Source organism: Cyprinus carpio, chromosome B20 (assembly GCF_018340385.1).
Source record: "Cyprinus carpio isolate SPL01 chromosome B20, ASM1834038v1, whole genome shotgun sequence".
NCBI lineage: Eukaryota > Metazoa > Chordata > Actinopteri > Cypriniformes > Cyprinidae > Cyprinus > Cyprinus carpio.
The window spans coordinates 4266714-4287517 of record NC_056616.1 but is presented as its reverse complement, the minus strand read 5'-3'; the positions used below and the strand labels follow the sequence as shown (position 1 = coordinate 4287517).

Genomic DNA, 20804 nt, shown 5'->3' with positions numbered 1-20804 from the left:
ATTCACAAGTAATTATTTTCACATTAAAGATCCACCTGCCCACTGGGGGTCATCTGAGGGGCCACATCACATGCTCATCTTTGCTTTGTAATTTGACCATGTTATTTAGTTTATATATATTATAGTTAATATATAATTTGGTATTCTTAAATATATACATGCATGTGTGTGTATTTATATATACAAAATAAATATACAACGTACACATATATTATGTAAACTACAACTTATTTTGGATGTGATTAATCGCAATTAATCGTTTGACAGGACTAATATAGGCAGTATGGCAAATAATAATACTGTGGAAATGCTAAATGTTTCTATGGTATGCTCATGCTGTATAAAATAGTTATTTTACATTTCAAACTGATTTCTTATGAATTAATAAATCAACAAATAAATAATTAAAAGCATTAAAATATATTAAGGTGCAGCTATGCTATAAGGAATAAAATATTAAATGTAATTTACACTTAGTCATTTAGCAGACGCTAAGACATCAAAATCAACAAAGAAGCAATGATAACAAGCCTCAGTTAGCTTTATGCAGTACACGTAAGCAATGGTTATTTTAAATAATATAGTAAATTAAATTTAAAAATTAAGAAAAAAAATATGGAGAAATGTTTTGAAATGTTCGTGACAAAGTTATTGGGAAATATATATAAGATTTTTAGCTAGTTGCTGTCCCTTTAAATAGAATTCTTTCAAAATAGGTTAGAAAAACAAGACAGCGTCAGCGAGGGATGCGTCATGGCGTCACTTCCTGTACCAATTGGCAGTTACTGTTGCTGGAGCGCCATGTTGGTTCAAACAAAAGAAACAACTTCATTGCCTTCCTAACAGTTCATGACAGGCTGGAACGCAATGGCGGAATATAACCTGCTTCTCAGCTTCTCATAAGCCGGAGATTTTCATAATGCCTTTGTAAGTATCTCGTCGGAGTTTGAAGACGTGCGTGATCAGAGCAAACGCGAGGTCCTGGGCCTAATGTCACGAATCGGTCGCAAACTCGACACGTTTATCAAAGCATTTAATGATGCTGTTTAGTTGTTGAACTAGTTTACACTGCATTCATTTCGAAATTAACTTATCAGGGTGCAGCAGGTAATGAGATAAAATGACCAACAGGCCACCAGAAGTAGAAATCGGGCTCATCGTAAGCACGCTGGTTTGTATATAACGCTATGGACTTTAAATCTGTATCATTCAGTGGCTGCTGAACTTTGTTCAGATATGTGACTTAGTAAAGATGTATAGATGTAGTTCAATAACTTATTACATACTAATACCCTTCAAGGAGGCGTTCACACAAGACGCGTTCTAGTGTACTAAACAACTAACATTAGACGAGGCGCAGTCGAACGGAACAAAAGCGTTTATAAAAGCTGAACCATTTTTATCATGATATGGCGTGACACATAAACAACAGAAACAGTTAAAATATGACGCGTCACGTGTGAACGCCCCAAAGACAACGGTCATAGAGTCTGTAATTCAAAATATTCGTTCACCTCGTCCTCAGAGTGTTCGTTCACATGGAAATATCTCCACCAAACTGCGTTTTGAATATAGAAGTCAAAACAAATGGATGTCTATATTCTCTCGCAAAGTGTTGAATTAATAGTACGTGTAAAGGTAGCTTCCTAACTTTCTTTAACTTATTTTGATTTTTGTATTTTTTGACATCACCGTGGTCAGGTGTTTGAATGCGGAATTTTCATAACATTCCAGTAATTTATAATATTAATAATAATTTTGAGCTTGACGGAGATGTGAACAGCTCCTGTGATCATGTTATGTTTCTGTTGAGTCTGACGATTCATGTTTGACCTTTTCACAGTCCAATTAGCAGCCAGGTGCAAACAGCCCAGCAGACCCCAAAGCATTATGGGATCACGTCTCCTATCAGCTTGGCACAACCTAAAGAGGCCGATCTGGTTCTCACGCGGAAGCTGACAGAGACGCTCCGACCCTTCGGCGTCTTCGAGGAGGAGCTGGAGCTGCAGCGGAGGTAAATGAGATACTATTCACTAAGGCTTGGTAAAAAAAAAAAATATCTATCTCAATTTTAATCGATTCTCATTTTTACGAATCAATCTCGATTCTTAAATCCCAAGAATTGATTAGTCTAGCCTGTTTTCAGTTAATGGAGGGAACATTGAAGGGCACCTCCTATCCAATATATCACAATAAGCATTGTGCTTTGGTATTTTTAAAATGAAAAAGTGTCAATTTTGGTGCGGTTTAATCTGGAGAGACAGATTGCTGTAGCGCCTCAGTTCTGAATTGGGAATCAAATCGCAAGCTTGTGAAGGAGAATCGAATTTAATCGTGAAATTTTGTGTCAAAACACAGCCTTACTATTCACTAGATCACACGTCTATGTGGTTTATGCATTTTGAGACTTAGATTGCGTTTGAGATCATCAGCTGGTTGGTCACTGTTACTTTTAATGAGCATGCACAAAGTACATTAAACCCATTTCTTGGGGTTTCCCACCAAATTGATGTCACTTCCCAGAGGATTGTGTCACTAAGCATTGATTGATTCAGTGAACTCAAACTGAAAACTTGACTCTTATTATCCTAATGCATTATCGACAAACTATTTTCCTGTTTGACTCTGTAAAGCTGCTTTGACACAATCTGTATTGTATAAAGCGCTATAGAAATAAAAGTGACTTTTTTAAGATTTTACAAAAGTGTAAAAGAATTTAAAATCAGATAAAATTCTATAAGTATTTGGCAATTCCCAAGAAAGCATGTTTTGTTTGAAAAATAGGATATTTTTTATTTGACCAGGTGATATTAGAAGTTACCATAGCACACAGGAACCATAATGGCAACATGTGCTGAAATCAGAGTAGTAACACTGCTGTTCGAAAGTTTGGGGTCAGTAATTTTATCATAAAAAAAGATACATTTTGTGACAGCAAAGACATATTACAGTGTTACAAAAAAAAATCAATTTGAAATAAATGCCGTTCTATTGAACTTTCAAGAAATATTAAACATTCATCAAAGATTGGTGTTAATAATTTATCACAAAATGTTGTTTTCGCAAACAATATTAAGCAGTATAACTGTTTTCAGCAATGATAATAATAAATTATTATTCTTGACATGTGATACTGAAGACTGGAGTAATGGCTGCTGTAAAATTTTTAAGTCTATTAAAACTGAAACAGAAGTTATTTGAAAACTATTGTACTTAAAATAATATTTTTAATGTATTTTTATTAAATAAATCTAGCATTGATAAGCATAAGAGACTTCTTTCTAAAATATTAAGTGACCTAACTGGTCTTAAACTTTTGAAAGGTAGTGTATGTTCACTTAAGATGAAATCTCATAATTCCCTTTTTTTTTTTTTTTGTGTTAAATATATTATTCAGGACACACTTTTCCATAAATGTGTACAGCATACTCTTGACCCAGCTTTAGTCTTCATCATATTGCTCGTTTTAAGATTTTTAAGTTTCTTTTGCCCACAGAATCCTAGTGCTTGGGAAGCTAAATACGCTGGTTAAGGTGTGGATCCGTGAAGTCAGTGAAGTTAAGGTATCTTATTGGCCTTTTAATTGTTATATACACACACAAACTTCTGAATAACTGCTCACAGATACTAACTGTTATATATATTCATAAAATCACAGAATATTCCAGCGTCAGTGATTGATAATGTTGGTGGAAAAATCTTCACGTTTGGATCCTACAGACTTGGAGTTCATACCAAGGGTACATTTTCTACACTAGTTCTAGATTGATTGATGCGTGTACGTCACATGGTCTCTGTGTGTCTGCAATATCTCATTCACTGACCGAATTGTGTAGGTGCTGATATTGATGCTCTCTGCGTTGTGCCCCGTCATGTGGAGAGATCAGACTTCTTCTCCTCGTTCTATGAGAAATTAAAGGAGCAGGAGGAAGTCAAAGACCTGAGGGTATGCTGCTTTTTGTGAGTGGTGTACATATATGGTCTACATCTTCCCTGCGATATCTGTTAGGTTTAATGATTGATTTTTGTGTATGCCTTCTAGGCGGTGGAAGAAGCGTTTGTACCAGTGATAAAGCTGTCTTTTGATGGCATTGAGGTAATTTTTTTTTTCTTTTTTTTAATGTCCTTACATATAAAGGAATAGTTCATGCCAAAATTGCTATTTTTTTCCTCCTAATGTCATTTTAAGTATTTTTTATTTTTTTTTGTAATATGTTGATTGTAGATTGACATACTGTTTGCCCGACTGGCACTCCAAGCCATTCCAGAGAACCTGGATTTGCGAGATGATGGCTTGCTAAAGAACCTAGACATTCGCTGCATCCGGAGTTTGAACGGTAATTGGTCATAATTGATTGATTATGTTTGGGCGGAGTATTGACATTTTCAGAATTGATTCTGATTCACAAGATCTTGATTATGTTTCAATATTAAATTGTTTGGATATATATCATGTCAGTTTATCTAAAGAAAAACAATCTCTAAACAAATCTGTACAGTGTACAGGGAACCCTGTCAGGTGGTACATTACCTTATTTTAAACGGTAATCAAAGAGTCCATCAAATTCTATTACTGTGAATTTTTTGATATAATAAACTCTTAAAAAAGTTGCATACAAACTTTTAAATTGCTCAAAAGGCAGTTTTTAATAAACTTTGTTTTTTTGTTTCTACCCTAATTTATTGTTGAAATACAAACATTTAAATGATATTTAATAATTGTTTTATGACAGATTAATTTAAGCATACAATATATGGTCCTTTGCAGGTTTTTATAATGTACAATAAGCTGGTGCATGTCTAGCAAAACATTTTTTTTCTTGCTAACTAATGAGATATGTACGTTAAATGGCTATCCTGAGGTAAAAATGCAGTCTTGGATGATATTGTTTACAAACTGATGTATTGACGTCTTTCCGCAGTTGAAACATTGATTGAGCGATTTCTCAAAACATGATAGATAGAACACTTGATGTTCATTTGTGTATATTTTGTGCTGTAACTAATAGTAAAGAGAAAAGATGAGGATTATTTACGTTTTACAAAAAAAAAAAAAAAGACTGTTTTAAAGCTGAGACTTTTGTGTCAAAAGTCGTAATTTGTAAATCTTACTGTGACTATTAGTTGGACTCTGCACTACGAGTAATGTTTAGTAAACCATGCATCGACAGAAAACAGCAGAGACTAAAAGACTGATATCGGAATTTAATAATCTGTATCAGTTCATCAAAATAAAGGTTGATTAAAGTCGATTAACTGATATTGTCAACCCAGCCCCAAATTTTGTTTAAGTTTTGCCCTTGTAATCTTGATTTATGTACTTTTTGATTTTTTTTTTTTTTTTTTTTTTTTTTTTTTTTATCTGCTGACATGCAGGTTGCAGAGTTACAGATGAGATTCTTCACCTGGTGCCCAACATAGAGAATTTCAGACTGACTCTAAGAGCCATCAAAATGTGGGCCAAACGTGAGTAGTTGCTTGTGTGTCAACTTTGCATTGTACTCTGTTTGTGGAACATGTCACAGCTGGTCTTGTGTGAAAACAAACCCCACCGTGACCTTAAATGACCTGTTGTGTTTGTGGGTTTTAGTGCAGTCAGTGAAAAGCAACACTGCAGTATTGTGCCTCAGGAGATTCGTTTGGCTTGCATTTGCTGCCTAACAACCAGTACATGCTCATGTTTGCACTTTATTGGAAGACAGTTGATCCTTGATTCCCATTTGGCTTTTATAAATGCTTCATTTGACCTTAGGATGTGAAATTGAAAGGGGAAAAAAATTACAGGGCCGTTCATTTATGTGGTTAATTCAAAGTTTTACAGAAATTAAGAAATAAAAGACATGATTTGAATCTCTTACAGGTCATAATATCTACTCAAATATTCTGGGTTTTCTGGGGGGCGTATCGTGGGCCATGTTGGTTGCAAGAACCTGCCAACTCTACCCCAATGCTGTGGCGTCCACACTGGTCCATAAGTTCTTCTTGGTTTTCTCGAAGTGGTGAGTTTTTCAAACTGCCCTCAATACCACTGGTCAATGAGATTACACAGAATATGAATACAAACAGCTGGTCTTTGTTTTCAGAGACTCGTTCTCTTCAGATTCATTTATTAGTTATTTTGTGTTTTCAGGGAATGGCCAAACCCGGTCCTTCTGAAGCAGCCTGAAGACTGTAATCTCAACCTCCCAGTCTGGGATCCCAGGGTACTTATTCATTGATTTATTTAACTGCTTATTTATTTTTAGGGATGCACCGGTTGACCGGCCATAAATCAGAACCGGCCGGTTTTTACTAAAACAAACGCGATCTCCAATTGGCCGTTTTTGGTCTTTTTTCGGCCGATTTTTCTGGAAGTGCGTCTGCGTGCACAGACTACATTGTAATCATTCGCTATCATAAATACTGGTATATATTAGTAAATAACAATTTTCACCTATGTATAATTTGTTAAAATGCCTTTATTAGTTGCTTAAGTCTAGATATAGGTAATGTGTACAAAACTGGCAGTCAGGAAATGTATTAAATTAAGAAGCACATTAAAATCCTCACAATATTCATGGTGCTGGGTAATTTTATATTAAAATAATATTGAATATATCGTAAATGTTCAGAATGTTGCTTTCTTATTTTGCTGTCATGTAATATTATACAAATATTTTCATTAGACATAAATCTTATTTAAGCTTTCTGCACAGGCCTCTGTAGACACCACATTAATATGTCTTTTACTAAAAGGTACAGTGATTCTCCTGTGATGTCTCAGTTAGATTATTCACTTCAGGTATGTGAATGAATTGTGATTTATTGCATTGCTAATGTTTTTTTTCTTTTTCTTGGTAGGTAACAGTGAGTGGTAGGTACTAATTCATGTCGTTCATCACACCAGCTTACCCTCAACAAAACTCCACTTACAATGTGTCCGCTTCTACTCGGGCCATCATGGTGGAAGAGTTCAAGCGGGGTCAGTCTCGGTTCTGAAGATCCCTAGGAATATTCTCATAGAATGAAAATAATCATTTCAAAAGTGAAATGTCTACATTTTCTTACCCTGCATGACTTACGTTCTGCAGTGTAACACAAAATAGGGCTGCACAATTAATCAAATTTCTAATCGAGATTACAATTATGGATGGCACAATTACGTAATCGTTTAGAGTGTTCAAAGTGGCAAAGTGGGGAGAATCCTCCCCTCTGCAAAAGCTCTTAAATCTCGTTTGTGTTCAGGTACATTCATATATGGATCTAGGGGTTGTATAAACTACTTTCATGGTGCTGTTTTATTTTGTCCTTTAAGTACAGTGTGCAACACACCCTTTTGTGTTACACTGATTAAAAACCAAGCCATGCAGATTTGGAATAATGATGGAAATTTCATTTTTGGTTGAGTGGTACATTTTAAGCTGAAAAGACAATGATGTTACATGTGTTTGACTCACATTTCAATTGTTTAACTCCTCACAGGTCTTGCGATCACGGATGAAATATTGCAGAATAAAGCTGATTGGTCCAAACTATTTGAAGCACCAAACTTCTTTCAGAAATACAAGTATGTATTAAGCTGCTTATCCTGTTGGACACTCATGGTGAGATTGAATCATTTCAATAAAGATTTATTTCTCAAAACTGCACCCACACACATTCATAGCCCTTTCACAATTATTATTTTATGTAATCAGTGTCATCAGTTTGAAATAAAAGCATTTTGCTTACTATCAGTTTATGCACACAATGGCTTTTATGGTACGACAATATTTTTGACAAATTAAAATGTTAACATTACGATTGTAGAGCATGCCTGAAATGTAAGCAACTTTTTTTTTAGAGATGGTTAAATTTATATTTTTAAAAGGTAGGTATTTAAAGTTTAAAATGCTTTTCTATTTTTAAAAAAAAAAGGTTTTACTGGTTTTCTTGTGCTATATTAATTTGTACACAATTCAAAAATAAAATATTTTAGTTCACAATTTGTACAATGTATTTCTTGTTAGTCTGTGTTTTCATAGTGTTTCTAATTTTATTTTGTTTTTCGATTTCTGTCAGTGTTTAGCATTTAGTCTGTCTGTGTTTATTTTATTTTATTTTTTTAATTAATGTGGTGTGAGGTTCATCATAATGGCTTAAAGTCAATATTTCAGTCAAAAGAAACCAAATTCAAACTAAAGAAATAAGACTTTTGGTCATATTTAATGGTTAATAGAGGTCTAAAACCACACATTGCTTTGTTTTTTCAGTCAAGGTTTTTATTTTTATGTTTTTTGTTAGTGGGGGTTTTACCGGGTCAGATTTTAACCAATCTTAGCTCATTTGAACCTGTCTCAAAACCCTTCACTGTACAACAGTCTTCTCACTCCACATGAGAATGCAGCAACAGTTCATTATGGTGCTCAAAATGCATAATCAACATTATTTCTTCCTTAAAGATAATGTAGCAATTAGCTGGTTTCAAAGAAGAGATTAAATATGATTGATTTGCAGTATCACATTCTGTTCTGTCTGAGACAAGCCCCTAATATGTAATCAGAGTGGGAAAAATGTCCAAAGTCTGTTGCTTTGCAGAAAAATACAAAGAATCCATCCACAAACATTAACTTTTAAAAAGCAAAATACAGAATATCTTGCTTTTGCTTTGGTCTCTTTATCTATTTGAGATACGAGGAGATATTCCACATTTTTTTTTTTAAACAATACAATGCTGAAAGTTTGTACATGAGACCATCTATTCAAATAACAAGTAACCTGTATTGAGTCACTTTTATAGGACAAAGTTATGCTTCAAATAAGTGCATTTTGTAAAGTTTTAGTGGGAATCAAGATGGGCTAGTTAACCCAAAAATTAAAATAGTCATGTACTCACCCTCAAGTTGTTTCAAACCTCTATGAGTTTCTCTCTTCAAGATATTTTGAAGAATGTTGGTAACCAAACAGTTGCTGATAGCCATTGACTTCCATAGTAAGGAAAAAAATACTATGGATATCAATGGCTACAAGCATTTTTCAAAATATATTTTGTTTTTAAGAGAAAAAAGAAACGTATAGAGGTTTGGACAACTAGAGGGTGACTAAATGACAAAGTTTTAATTTTTTGGGTGAACATTATATTTCAGCTTGATTGATATAAGTGAGCAGCATTTAGATCTTTTCTTGCTTCTGATCTACTGTAAAAGAACCTTTGAATCTGCTGTTGAAGTTGTAAACATGTAGTGTGTGTGAAGTGTGTTCTTGGCTGGATATGAGTGATCCCTGCTGTGTTGAGTGATTTTGTTTTTTTTTTTTGAGTTATGTGTTTTTGTTGTGGTGTGTGTTTTTGGTTTTGCCGGGTTTGGTTGAACAACTCTTCGTCTAAAGGATGTAATGGCATTGTTCTGTCTTTTATGTCCCAACATTATATAGTGTTGCTAGCAAGCGCACAGGCAGAGAAGCAGCACTTAGAGTGGTGAGTACAGCACTGTCACATGCTTTATCGGACCCATGTTCTGCCCATGTCCCCTGCATCTGTTTAAAAATGTTGTGGACTAGGACTAAATATGCTGTTTGGCTTTCAGGGTGGGCCTCGTGGAGTCAAAGATCCGAATCCTGGTGGGAAACCTGGAGAAGAATGAGTTTATCACACTCGCTCATGTGAATCCACAGTCATTCCCGGGACCAAAAGAGGGAACTGACAAGTGAGTTTCAGATGCTTTTGTCCTTTCTTTTACTAAACTTTAACAAAGGCCTGAAACCAACCTAAGAAAGGAAGGGATGGCAATAAGAAGACTTTCTATTCGCTCTTTCCTTTGTGTACAAACAGGGAGGAGTTCAGCACAATGTGGGTAATAGGCATTGTGTTCAAAAAAATGGAGGGATCAGAAAATCTTAACGTGGATCTGACGTTTGACATCCAGACCTTCACAGACACCGGTACGATTTGGTTTATCTTGGCAAGAGAACACACAGGAAGTGTTGGCATTGCTTTTGTTCTCTGGATGTTGACGTCACTAATCAACATGTTCTCTCTGAATGGCTGTAGTTTACCGGCAGGCGATCTCTAGTAAAATGTTTGAGCAAGATATGAAAATCACAGCCATGCATGTGAAGAGGAAACAACTGCAACAACTACTGCCCAAAATGACTATTCAGAGGAATAAGAGAAAGGCAAGTGTTCATCTGTTACTTTGCAAATATGCTGAACAATCGTTTCAAAATGTAGAACAAAATGCATGTGCCAGGTTCCTAGAAATTTTATGCAATTTTGTAAAAGAAAAGTTTATGACAAGAGATTTCAAGTAATAAGTGATGTTTTCAAGGTGTCTAGATAATGTCTTGCAAATTTATATGAATTTTATTTTTTAGCATTTTATTGTTTTTTTTTTTTAATATTTAAATACTTTCTGTGGCTCGGTTTTAGGACCAGTGTTTTAAATGCTTTATTATTTTTTTTATTTATTTTACATTTAATTTTAAATACATTATCGCAACAAAGTTTTATTGATATTTAGATATTTCGTCATTGTAGTGACTAGTAACGTGACTAGTAATGAGACCTTTCTCACTCAGGGGACGTTTACACGACAATGCTTTCAGCCAAAAACTGGAAACTTTTTATGCATTTTGCCTAGGGCTGGACAATATATCGAACGATATGATCATGCGCATCTCGTCAGTAAAGCCGGTTCCATGATTAGTGGTAAATCCCCATCACCTGCTTTCAAATGGAGCTTCAGTTAATACACAGAGCCGTAGTTTACTGAGAAGCTATGCTATATCGAGTTCATTATTGAAGATGAATCGCCTTTGATAATGAACTCGATATAGCGTAGCTTGTCAGTAAACTACGGCTCTGTGTATTAACTGAAGCTCCATTTGAAAGCAGGTGATGGGGATTTACCGCTAATCATGGAACCGGCTTAACTGACGAGATGCGCATGATCATATCGTTCGATATATTGTCCAGCCCTAATTTTGCCTCTTCGTTTACATGACAATGGTGTTTTGCGGACTGAAATGCATGTTTTTGAAAACGGGTTTCAAAGTGCAGGTTTTTGAAAATGCCACCGTTATCATTTCCGTGTAAACACCCAATACTGGAATCTTTGAAAACGGTGACGTCATGCACGTGCGTAGTACATGTTTGGTATGTAGATATGCGCAGTACGTGTTGATTTAAAAGGCAAGCGTGAACAAACACACAACAGTGAAGGAGTACATGGTACTGTTGTTGCTGTTTAAGAGTTTGCTAACGCTGCTTCAGCAAAGTGTGGATTTACTTCACCAATATTACAACCAACAGCGGAGACGCATCATATACAACATATAATCGTCACTTCCCTAAAGGTACTGTTTGCGAACAAGGTGACAGCGCCACCTACTGGCTTGGCATACGTAATACAGCGTTTTTGGCTGTTTTCGCAGATATGTGTAAACGCGAATCATTTTGAAAATGTTGTCGTGTATAATTGAAACTTTTTAAAAACGCAAGGGAAAAACTTTTCCATTTTTCGTTGTCGTGTAAACGTGGCCTCAGTAGTGACCTAATTCTGCTTTTTGTTAACTGTCTTGTTTTTGTCTCTGTTTTCCTGTAGCTTTCATCTGACGGTGTTCGTGCAATGAATGATGGCAGTCTCGACCTATCAGTTGACAGTGACAACAGCATGTCAGTGCCATCCCCCACGGGCCATTCAGCTGCCAAGGTCGCCCGTGCCTCCAGCCCTCAGAGGTAAAACATCAAACCATTTTCACCTGGTCACCTGTTGCCCTAATGTTATTTGCTTAAGTTTCTGTTACTCGTATCTTTTGGGAATACTGGTACACATGCCTTTTTCTTTCTTTTTTTCCTCCCCTCCTCTCTCTCTGACTCTAGCTCCACTGGGACTGCCACAAACACCTCAGATTTGCAGGGAAAAACAGACACTTCGAGAGGAAGCACGCTCCTGGCAGGTGGTATGTCTACTGGGGTCATTAAGTCACTTTCAAGTAGATATTTTTATTCTGTAGTTTTGTCATTTGATGGAATAGTTAATTGAATTAAATCAATTAAATTTCATCATCTCTTACCTCATCGTTCCAAACTTGTATGACTTTCTGTTCCACAAAACACAAAAAGATTGTTTTGAAGGATGTTGATGCTGCTTTTCCCAAAAGATGTTTTTTTTTTTTTAAAAATTTTAATGAAAGTCGTCCAGATCTCTTTTTTTCCTATTACTTTAACCGTATTTTCTTACGACAGAAGTCAAACCTGGGGCCAGATTCACGAAAATCTTAAGATAAATTCCACAAAGTTTTGTAGGAATGTTAAGTGCAATTCTTGAAAAATTCTTAAGTTCTCAAATATGTTCTTAAGAACATCTTAAATGGCAGTCTTTAGCTATCTGACTCAATACAAGATGCACTGAAAAACTCACACTTCAAAGATTCTTTTTGTGCTTTCTGCAGATTACTCTAATAATCATAATGAACATTAAGCCATCACTGTCACTTCAGAAAACTCGTGCACATCCCTATTAATAGTCCTATTATGTACTATATGTAGCTAGTGTTGTTGTAGGATGCGTAAATATAACAATTAATTTGAAATAACCAATAAATTGATTAAATCATTTTTATTATTTGGGATTTAAAGTGCCCCTGTTATGGGTAATGAAAGGTTCATATTTTGGTTTTGGGAGTCTTACAACAGCTTGACATGCATGCAAGGTCAAAAAATAATATGCGTATATTTTTACGTGTTTGCTCAGTGACTCCAAAAACGATTAGTTTAACGATTCATTTTTTCAAACCCCTACTTTGCGTGATGGTAATCTGCGGTGATTGGTCTAATTTTAATTTCATCATGAGCCTGTAATGCCTGATAAAGCAGCGTTTGTAAGCGCAGTGCTGCTTTGTGTACAGCGTTACCAGGGAAACAGCTATTTTACTGCTCCAAAAGCGGCACCTAGTGGCCAAGAATTAATTAGCATTTTCATTCAGACCAACTAGAAAAGACCAACAAGTGGCTGGAAAATATGCTTATGTTTCATGTTGACGTCAACTTGAAATGGCTTGGGATTCGTTTTAAAAATGACTCATTTGTGTAAGTTGTACATTTTATCTTAAGAACAATCCTAAGAAAAACAAGAACATTAAGTTAAAAAATAAGAATTAAGAATGTTTGTGAATCCGGCCCCTGGTGTGACATGGCAAATGAAAAGGGACTTAAATGTGACAATGGAAAAGAACAGCATGAACATTCTTCAAAATTTTCCCTTTTGTGTTCCACATGAGGGTGTGTATGATGACAGACTTTTCATTTTTTGGATTTTAAAAATAACTTTAAAGTGTATGTAATTTGTTTTTAGTGCTACTTAATGCTAATACTGATTTTGTTTTCTAATCATTCCAGCGGACACCACTAAGCCAGATAATGTTGGGACTTCCAGCAGCAATGCCTCGCGAAAGCGGCCCGCATCACCCGTTCAGCATGACTCGGAGAAGAAAGCCAAAGTGGACAGTGTACAACAGAACCCTCATACCAGTCCATGTTTATCTGCTGACCCTGCCATAAAAAGACCTGCCTCACCCCTTGAGAATGAGATGTCCAAGAAAGCCAAAGTCGAGCAGGTAAAAGACAACACACTCGTGTCAAATGTTTATTTTTTTAAGCATTATTTTCAGCATTGTGTTAATTTTGTATTGTACCCTCTTATTCAGTCCAATTATTATCGTTACATATAAAGTGTGGATAGTGTCTAAAAAGTGTAATTAAATCCTGCTCTTCCAGCTCTCCACCCCAGAAGCAGAGTCCTCAGGTGAAACTGATGGCCGAGTAGCTGTGGATCCAGCGGTAATGGCTATTTGTTCTTTCTTTTTGTTGCCAAAGTGCCAAAAGTTTTCTTCTTTGCATCCATCCCCTGAACTCGAAGAGGCAGTGATCTTCATGTTGTTCTTCGCTCAATTTCAGTGTTTTTGTCATGTTTTTTTTTTCCAGCCAAGTGCTGAAGTGGTTCCTTCAGAGGGTGACTCTAAAACAGAGACAGAATTAACGGTAAACCAATGCTGAAAAAGGGTATGCTAGTTATAATGATAAATGGAGGGAATATGTGAGAAGGCAAAATGCTGATGTCGTTTCCTGTCATTCTCAGGTGGTGGACACAGCAGAGGTGATATCGCCTGCCCAGGTAAGGACATGATCAATTGATTATTACACTGTACTCTTTATCCTATTCACACACAAGCCAATTTTCTGTTCTCACTGAAAGCTTACGAAACACCAGCCAAACAATGTCTAATCTCTATTGTTTTAATAAAATATCTATTTTAAGCAGCACAACTGCTTTCAACATTGATAAGAAGTCTTATGTTCTGCAGAAAAATTCTAACGCTGATTTGTCGGATGTCCCGATCCTCCCGACCAACCCCATCGCCGTAGTCAAGAACTCTATCAAGCTGAGACTCAGCAGGTAGAAGCGGCTCAATCTTTGGCCAGTCTCGTACTCAGGAGGTGAAAGTCCCTTCGTTTCCTGCCCATGTGCAACACGGCTCTCCACAAGGGGGCAGCTCTGTTCTTCCACAAACTTCCCTGTGCCCTTTCCCTCCCTACAATGCAAAAAAAGAGATGTCATACCCAAAAACCTCAATGTGATTTAATGTGTTCGTGTGATTTGGTGAATCTTATCACATCCTTCTGTTTTGGCCTGAAAGACAGTGACGCTTTATGCATTTTTTCCCCCCTTTTTTTTTTTTTTTTTTTTTTTTTCTTTTTTCTTTGTAAATCAGTAAAAAGGCATGTAATTGTATTCCAGGGTACAGTTGGTCCGTTGGAGACCAGTCCACCATATTGTACAGAGCTGAAGGTGTAGATGAGCATCAAAGCGTGCTCAGTAGGTGGAGATGCACTGAATCCGCGTGATCTAATGACAGTACTAATCTGACATAGAAAATGCACAGCGGAGGACATAGCTAGCTCATCCAGATGATTCGAGCTCACTAATGCAGCTGTAATTGAACCAAATCAGTCTCCGATTAGTGTAAACGCCATCGTTTCGCTCCGCCGTCTTCGCAGGGCATTAATTATGGGTGTTATTAGGAGTGGAGTAGCTCGTATTCCCAGCATGCTCTGAGGAGACCAGTGCTAGCCGTTCATTTAGGATTCTTTTACCATGTGTATATATATATATTCATTAAAACGGACTACATTATTGAAACTTTTATTTGCTTTAAGCAGCTTAGTTTTCCTATTATATGCTGGGATTTTCCTAAGGTGGAATCAAAGGTGCGTTTCGAATGACTGTTGGTCATCATGTCGCTGTTGATCTGATTTTGAGGATGTGGATGTGAAAATATAAAAGATTGATTTGAGTTTCAAACGAATGATGGTTTATTGGGGCAGGAGAGTGATTTTGTTCATTTTTGAAATCTGTACAAACTTTTCTTACTCTGTGTTTTGTGTTGACTGTGGATTCGTGTCACGGTAAAGCTGCCGCCCCAGGATCACTGTTGTCACAGCACAGATTCCCTCCTGTGAAACGCCTCCTATGGCCTTGCAATGTTCTTTCAGTTCTTTCATACGCTTATTTGTAAGGACAAGGTATTGTACTTTTTCACAAATAAAAGTCTACATTGTTGCAAAGAGAAATCACTGATTGGTTTATTTGAGTCGTCTCTTAACAGCAGCATCATTGCTCTGATGCAGTGGTTTATTCTTCACATTGCACACGGGTAAAAATTTTAAAAAATATTTTAATATGTATACACAATATGGGCAAAAGTAGTGGGACACCCCCTTCTAATGAACAGGTTTGACTAATTTAGTAATTTCCACATTACATTACAAATCGTTGAATGTTAAAACATATGATATTCTAGGGAATTGTGTGCTTCTAATTTTATATCAGTTGTTTGGACGGGACCCTTTTCTATTCTAACATCACAATGCCTCTAAGGCAAGGTTAAAAAGAAATGATTGATTCAGAGTGGAAGAACTTGACTGGTCTGCAGAAAGCCAAGTCCTAATGGTCTGAATTTAAATGCAGACCTTGAGCCAAAAACTCATCACCAAAACCCAATGACTTGTACATATGGGTACAGTCATTTTAGACACTTTCAGAACTGTTGTGACCGAGATGGAAATACGTGTTTTAAATACATGAATTGTGTTTCCATCTTTGTTGCCACAGTTTTGGAAGTAACTTTTTCTGTTCTAAAGAAGGGTATGTCCCAATACTTCTGTCCATATATAGTGTATGTACAAGTCAGTGGAGTTTGGTGATGAGTTTTTGGCAATTTAAAAAAAAAGGTCTGCATTTAAAAGGTCTTCAACTGGGATATGTATATAAATATATATTCTTCTACATTTTTACTGTTTTAATTTAGCTGAAAGCTCTTAAATAGACCAACCATACTTTAAATAGGCATTTTTTAAAGACGACATAAATCTTTAAAAAATAAAAAAAGTTTATTTATGACGTTTTATGCCTTTATTTAGATAGGACAGTATAGGTCAACAAGAAGCAAAGTGAGTGAAAGGATCAGGAAAGGTCGGCGTGCCGGGACTCGAACTCGTGACACCCGAAGTGCTGTATGTTACTGCGCTGCCCACAAGGCCATCAACACCGACAATCTTTAAAAAATTAAAGATTAACCATATAATTTTGATAGTGCTTATATCATATTTAATTTTCATAGCTAATGTTTTAGACAAAGGTATTGTTATATCAGTATGCCCTCATACAGGCGTGGTGTGCGCATTTGGACAGCAAATCAAGCTACATATTTATATAATTTAATTGCCAATATTCACTTTGCTTGCTTGACAAGTGTTCATTTTGGACCCGGGTTTTTTTTAATTAACTGAACCTTTTGTCAAAATGTTCAAACAAGTTTTTGGTCACATTTTTTGTTGTTACAGTGTAATTACACAAATAAGTACAGTACACCGGTAATTAGAAACATGTACTTACTATTCAATTAAGGTTAGAGTTTTAGTGTAGTGCTATTTGCTTGTAATTATGCATAATTTACTGTTTAATTTTAATTTAATAATTTACTACAGAAAATGTTACAAGGACACATTAAAATAAAGTCTTTTTAGTCAAGGTGTAGGCAATGACTGACTTTTACAAATACTCAAAAAAAAAAAAAAGAAGACAAAAAATAGACTAAAATGTAAGTCTGAGCTGTTTCAACTGAAAGAAACTTGCATTGACTGATCTTAAAATATATCAGTGCCTTTGTTTGTCTCAAGATGCACACCTAAGCATGTTTATAAAAATTGTTTAAATGTCTTAATTGAATTATGATCTAATCCTGGCTTAGTCTAAGCCCCATCTGTGAAACCGGGCCTTACATTTCTGCAATGTTCTGTGTGCTGCTTCAAAAGATAGCATACAGTTACAAAGTGTGATTATTTCGCTAAGCAATCACCACTGTTTCCCGGGACTGTTTCCCAAACTTTCCCCACTTATTGGTCATTCAACAGTTAGTCTTGCCCCAAATTTATGCTAATGGTCTAACAAGAAGTTCAAACGAGCAGAGCAAAGTTCGAAAGCACCACAGTGTTTACACTCTTCAGCAAGGCAGCTTTCCAATGGCTCTTAACTGTTAAACTTAGATTTTTTTGAATAAATTACACAAATTAACTTTAACTGTCCTTAACATGTCAGTGCGAGTGCACTCCAAAGTTTTCAATGCATTTTGGATAACACTTTATAGAGACCAATTCTCACTATTAGCATGCATATTATTAATATATTGGCTGTATATTCATACTTATAAAGCACATAACCTTATTCTGTATCCATAATCCTACCCAATACTTAAACATAACAACTACCATACTAACTGTTAATAAGCAGCAAATCAGGAGTTTAGAGGCAAAAGTCACAGTTAATGGTTTGTTAATAGCCAGAATTGGACATTAAAATAAAGCGTGACCGCATTCTTGTTTAGTCACCTTCATTGTTTTTTGATTGCTAGCCAGTTCAATAAACTGCTAACCAACAGTTCACTTTTTTTTCTCATTTTCTTAATTGTTGTTAGGAAGTAACCAGTTACACACTTTAATTTGTTCAGCTGTTGCTAATTGATCAATAATTATTATAGTCATCTGAGCGTAATGATGATGGCTTACCTATTCTACAAAAAAGAAAAAGCTTTGTGATCTCACTTTGTAATCCTTATTCAGTGTGTATTTGTGTACGTGTTCTTGAACCAGTTTGTCCCAAAGTGCCTGCTCTCATCCTGCTTTTAAAACTTACACCAAACTTTTGTGTCCAACACAGCATGTTTACCATATTTTGTGTCCAATCACACTCTACATTCATGTGTCACTTGATAGAAAAAGCATCTTAAGCTTTATTGAATAATATTATTATAAATAATGGAATGAAAGCATTTTGAAAGGGTAAGTCTAAGACATATTTTATGAAATTTCATTAATCATTTGAGATTTCTTGTGATTATTTTAATATTTTGACGTCTGTGATGAATTTCTGTTAAAAACCAAATACCATTTCTAAAGTAAAAACAAAGAAAACATTTTGTGTATGGATCTGAGTGGTATATGCAATATAAGATGTAACAGCTTATTTCTCTGATTATTTCTTTAATAATTTTTATTTTTATTTTTATTACATTTCTTTAACTTTTTAGAGATTAAACAAACTTTCAGTGTAAAAATATCAATGTCAATGATTTTAATGACTACCTTAATTCAATTATCATCACAGAACATTATGGATAATCTCAGAGAAAATCCTGGTATATTCAATGATTTAAATATGAGATCTCTTTCCTTTTTTTACTTGGGGCTTCCAAATGTCTAAATTCACACCTGGTTCACTAAAACTAATAAAACATTAAATATGTTGCAATATTACATTTTGTAAGCTGAATTTTTTCAATTAATTGTAGTTCAAGAGAAACACTCAAATTATAAAGCTGCTGAGTTTTAAAATAATATTTATTAACATTTCACTGATGGATTTATTTTCTTTACTTTCTTTTGGTACAGTGTTCAGTGCCATTTGATATCCAATTATATCCTAAATCAAAACCAACTGAGAGCCACTGATCCTCTTATTGAGCATTTCATCGCATCTTATTAATCATTGTAGGTATGTCCTTTTATATGGAAATTGCTGTTTGGCAAGAGTTCATTTTGGACCCATGGATTGTTGAATTAATTGTACTCTTTGTTCAGGGCAGTGGAAATGTTCAAACAAGTTTTTGGTCAAAATTTGGTGTAATTCCACAAATAAGTAATTAGCAACATGTGCTTACTATCAATTTAAGGTTAGGCTTTGGTGTAGTATTTAATATAATTTTATAACGAAATTAAAATTATATATATCAAATGGAAAAATTTATTTGCCCTATTAACTATTAGGCCTACCGTTGGGTATTTCATTATCTATAGCCTAGTTGGACAGCAGATTGAGGGCAGTTTGCTCGACTACTAGCTCTTTCAGTCATGTACAGTAAGTCACTGTCCAGTGGTCAACAAAACAGTTAGGATCTTCACTGTTCGACCCAATGAGATTAAGTAGTAGCCTATATATATATTTTACAGCAGGACCAACTCATGCGTGATATTGTGATCCCATGCTTTCCTTCTCAGCCTCTGAAGAGCTGTTATGAGGCTCAGTGCCTCAATGCTTCACTCTGTCTGTAGCTTGCAGTTTTGTTGTTTCCTTTTCCAGCGAGGCTGTCTATATCTACGCTATTGTTCTGTTCTTCGCTGACGGCTCCAGCGCAGGTGATAAAAGCGTAACCTTCACGTTAATGAAGTACTCACGCTAAAACACTGCTGTGTTCAAAGTGTGATGCCATGTTCATGAAATGAAAGGCCTGTCTGTCTGTCTCATTCAGATCAAAACCTTCAGAAGTTAAAAACACATTGTAGCTACCATTTCACTGAGGCATCCAGGCTTTTAATGAGAGCAAGGCACTATGGGTAAAGGAAGGACTCGTTTCATAAGTTACTCCAACAAAGGCCTAGTGGAGATATTTTTCAAATTTAGCTCAATTTTATGTTGCTAAGTTAAACGCATGTTATCAATGATCTTCCAAATCTCACGGAAACTAAACATAAAGTCGTGAATGGATTGGTTCAAATGCTGCTTTGTATCTGTAGGTTCAAGGCTTTAGAATAGGTCACCTAAAAATGAGCCATTTCTTATTTCGTTTTTGTTCTGTTGAATGGATGAGGACACGTCAGACTTCTTAACCACAGAAGAAAGCATGGGAAGAAAGTTGGAACACAATGAGGTGGGTATAGCCGTGTCATAAACTGCACTGACCGTATTTTAACAGAACAACCGGTAGGTGTCGCTGTTGTTTTCAAAGTCAGTTCTGTTGAGGTGCTGCTTTTATATCTTCAGGCAATGCGCCCTTTTCATCTTCACATGAAATTCAAAAGAAAAATGCACTTTCTATAACTTTAATAAATAAAACACCTAAATATAGGTTTATAACACCTAAATAATTCCTAGTAACGAAAAATGACTAGACGTTTGCTTTTTGAGTGGTTTTCTGTTAGTGGCAAGCACCTGCTAAGTGCTGGATATTATTTAAACATGGCATGCAAATTGGCCTTTGTTAGCTGCTGATGAGGAAACATTTGAATAACAATATCCTGAGTGCGGTGACGTCTGCTCTTCAGGTGTTTCTGAGCATGGCAGGGCTTTATGAGGAAGTGTAATTAGAGTTTTTGGCACAAAAACAGCACAGAAACACCACTAGTGGGTTTTCCAAACCTTCACTGCCACTGCTGCAGAATCAACTCTTCTCAAAGTGTTTGTTTGTCAATTAAAAATAACATGTGTGCCAAGTCTTGTTGCACTGAATTCATATGA

At 35.7% G+C, this 20804-nt stretch overlaps 1 protein-coding gene across 1 annotated transcript; it reads left to right on the top strand.

Moving 5' to 3' along the window:
* The first annotated feature begins 745 nt into the window (after positions 1-745).
* LOC109096522 (poly(A) polymerase type 3-like) lies at positions 746-15586 on the top strand. Its single transcript, XM_042747424.1, is given in 23 exon segments — positions 746-927; positions 1844-2014; positions 3497-3563; positions 3659-3740; positions 3837-3946; positions 4043-4096; positions 4226-4337; positions 5377-5466; positions 5861-5999; positions 6131-6203; positions 6841-6961; positions 7462-7548; positions 9382-9433; positions 9543-9662; positions 9788-9897; positions 10007-10131; positions 11559-11692; positions 11837-11916; positions 13355-13572; positions 13733-13795; positions 13940-13996; positions 14094-14129; positions 14320-15586. Coding segments are annotated over 23 exon segments (2205 nt in total). The 5' UTR covers positions 746-919; the 3' UTR covers positions 14416-15586.
* Positions 15587-20804: the final 5218 nt, after the last annotated feature.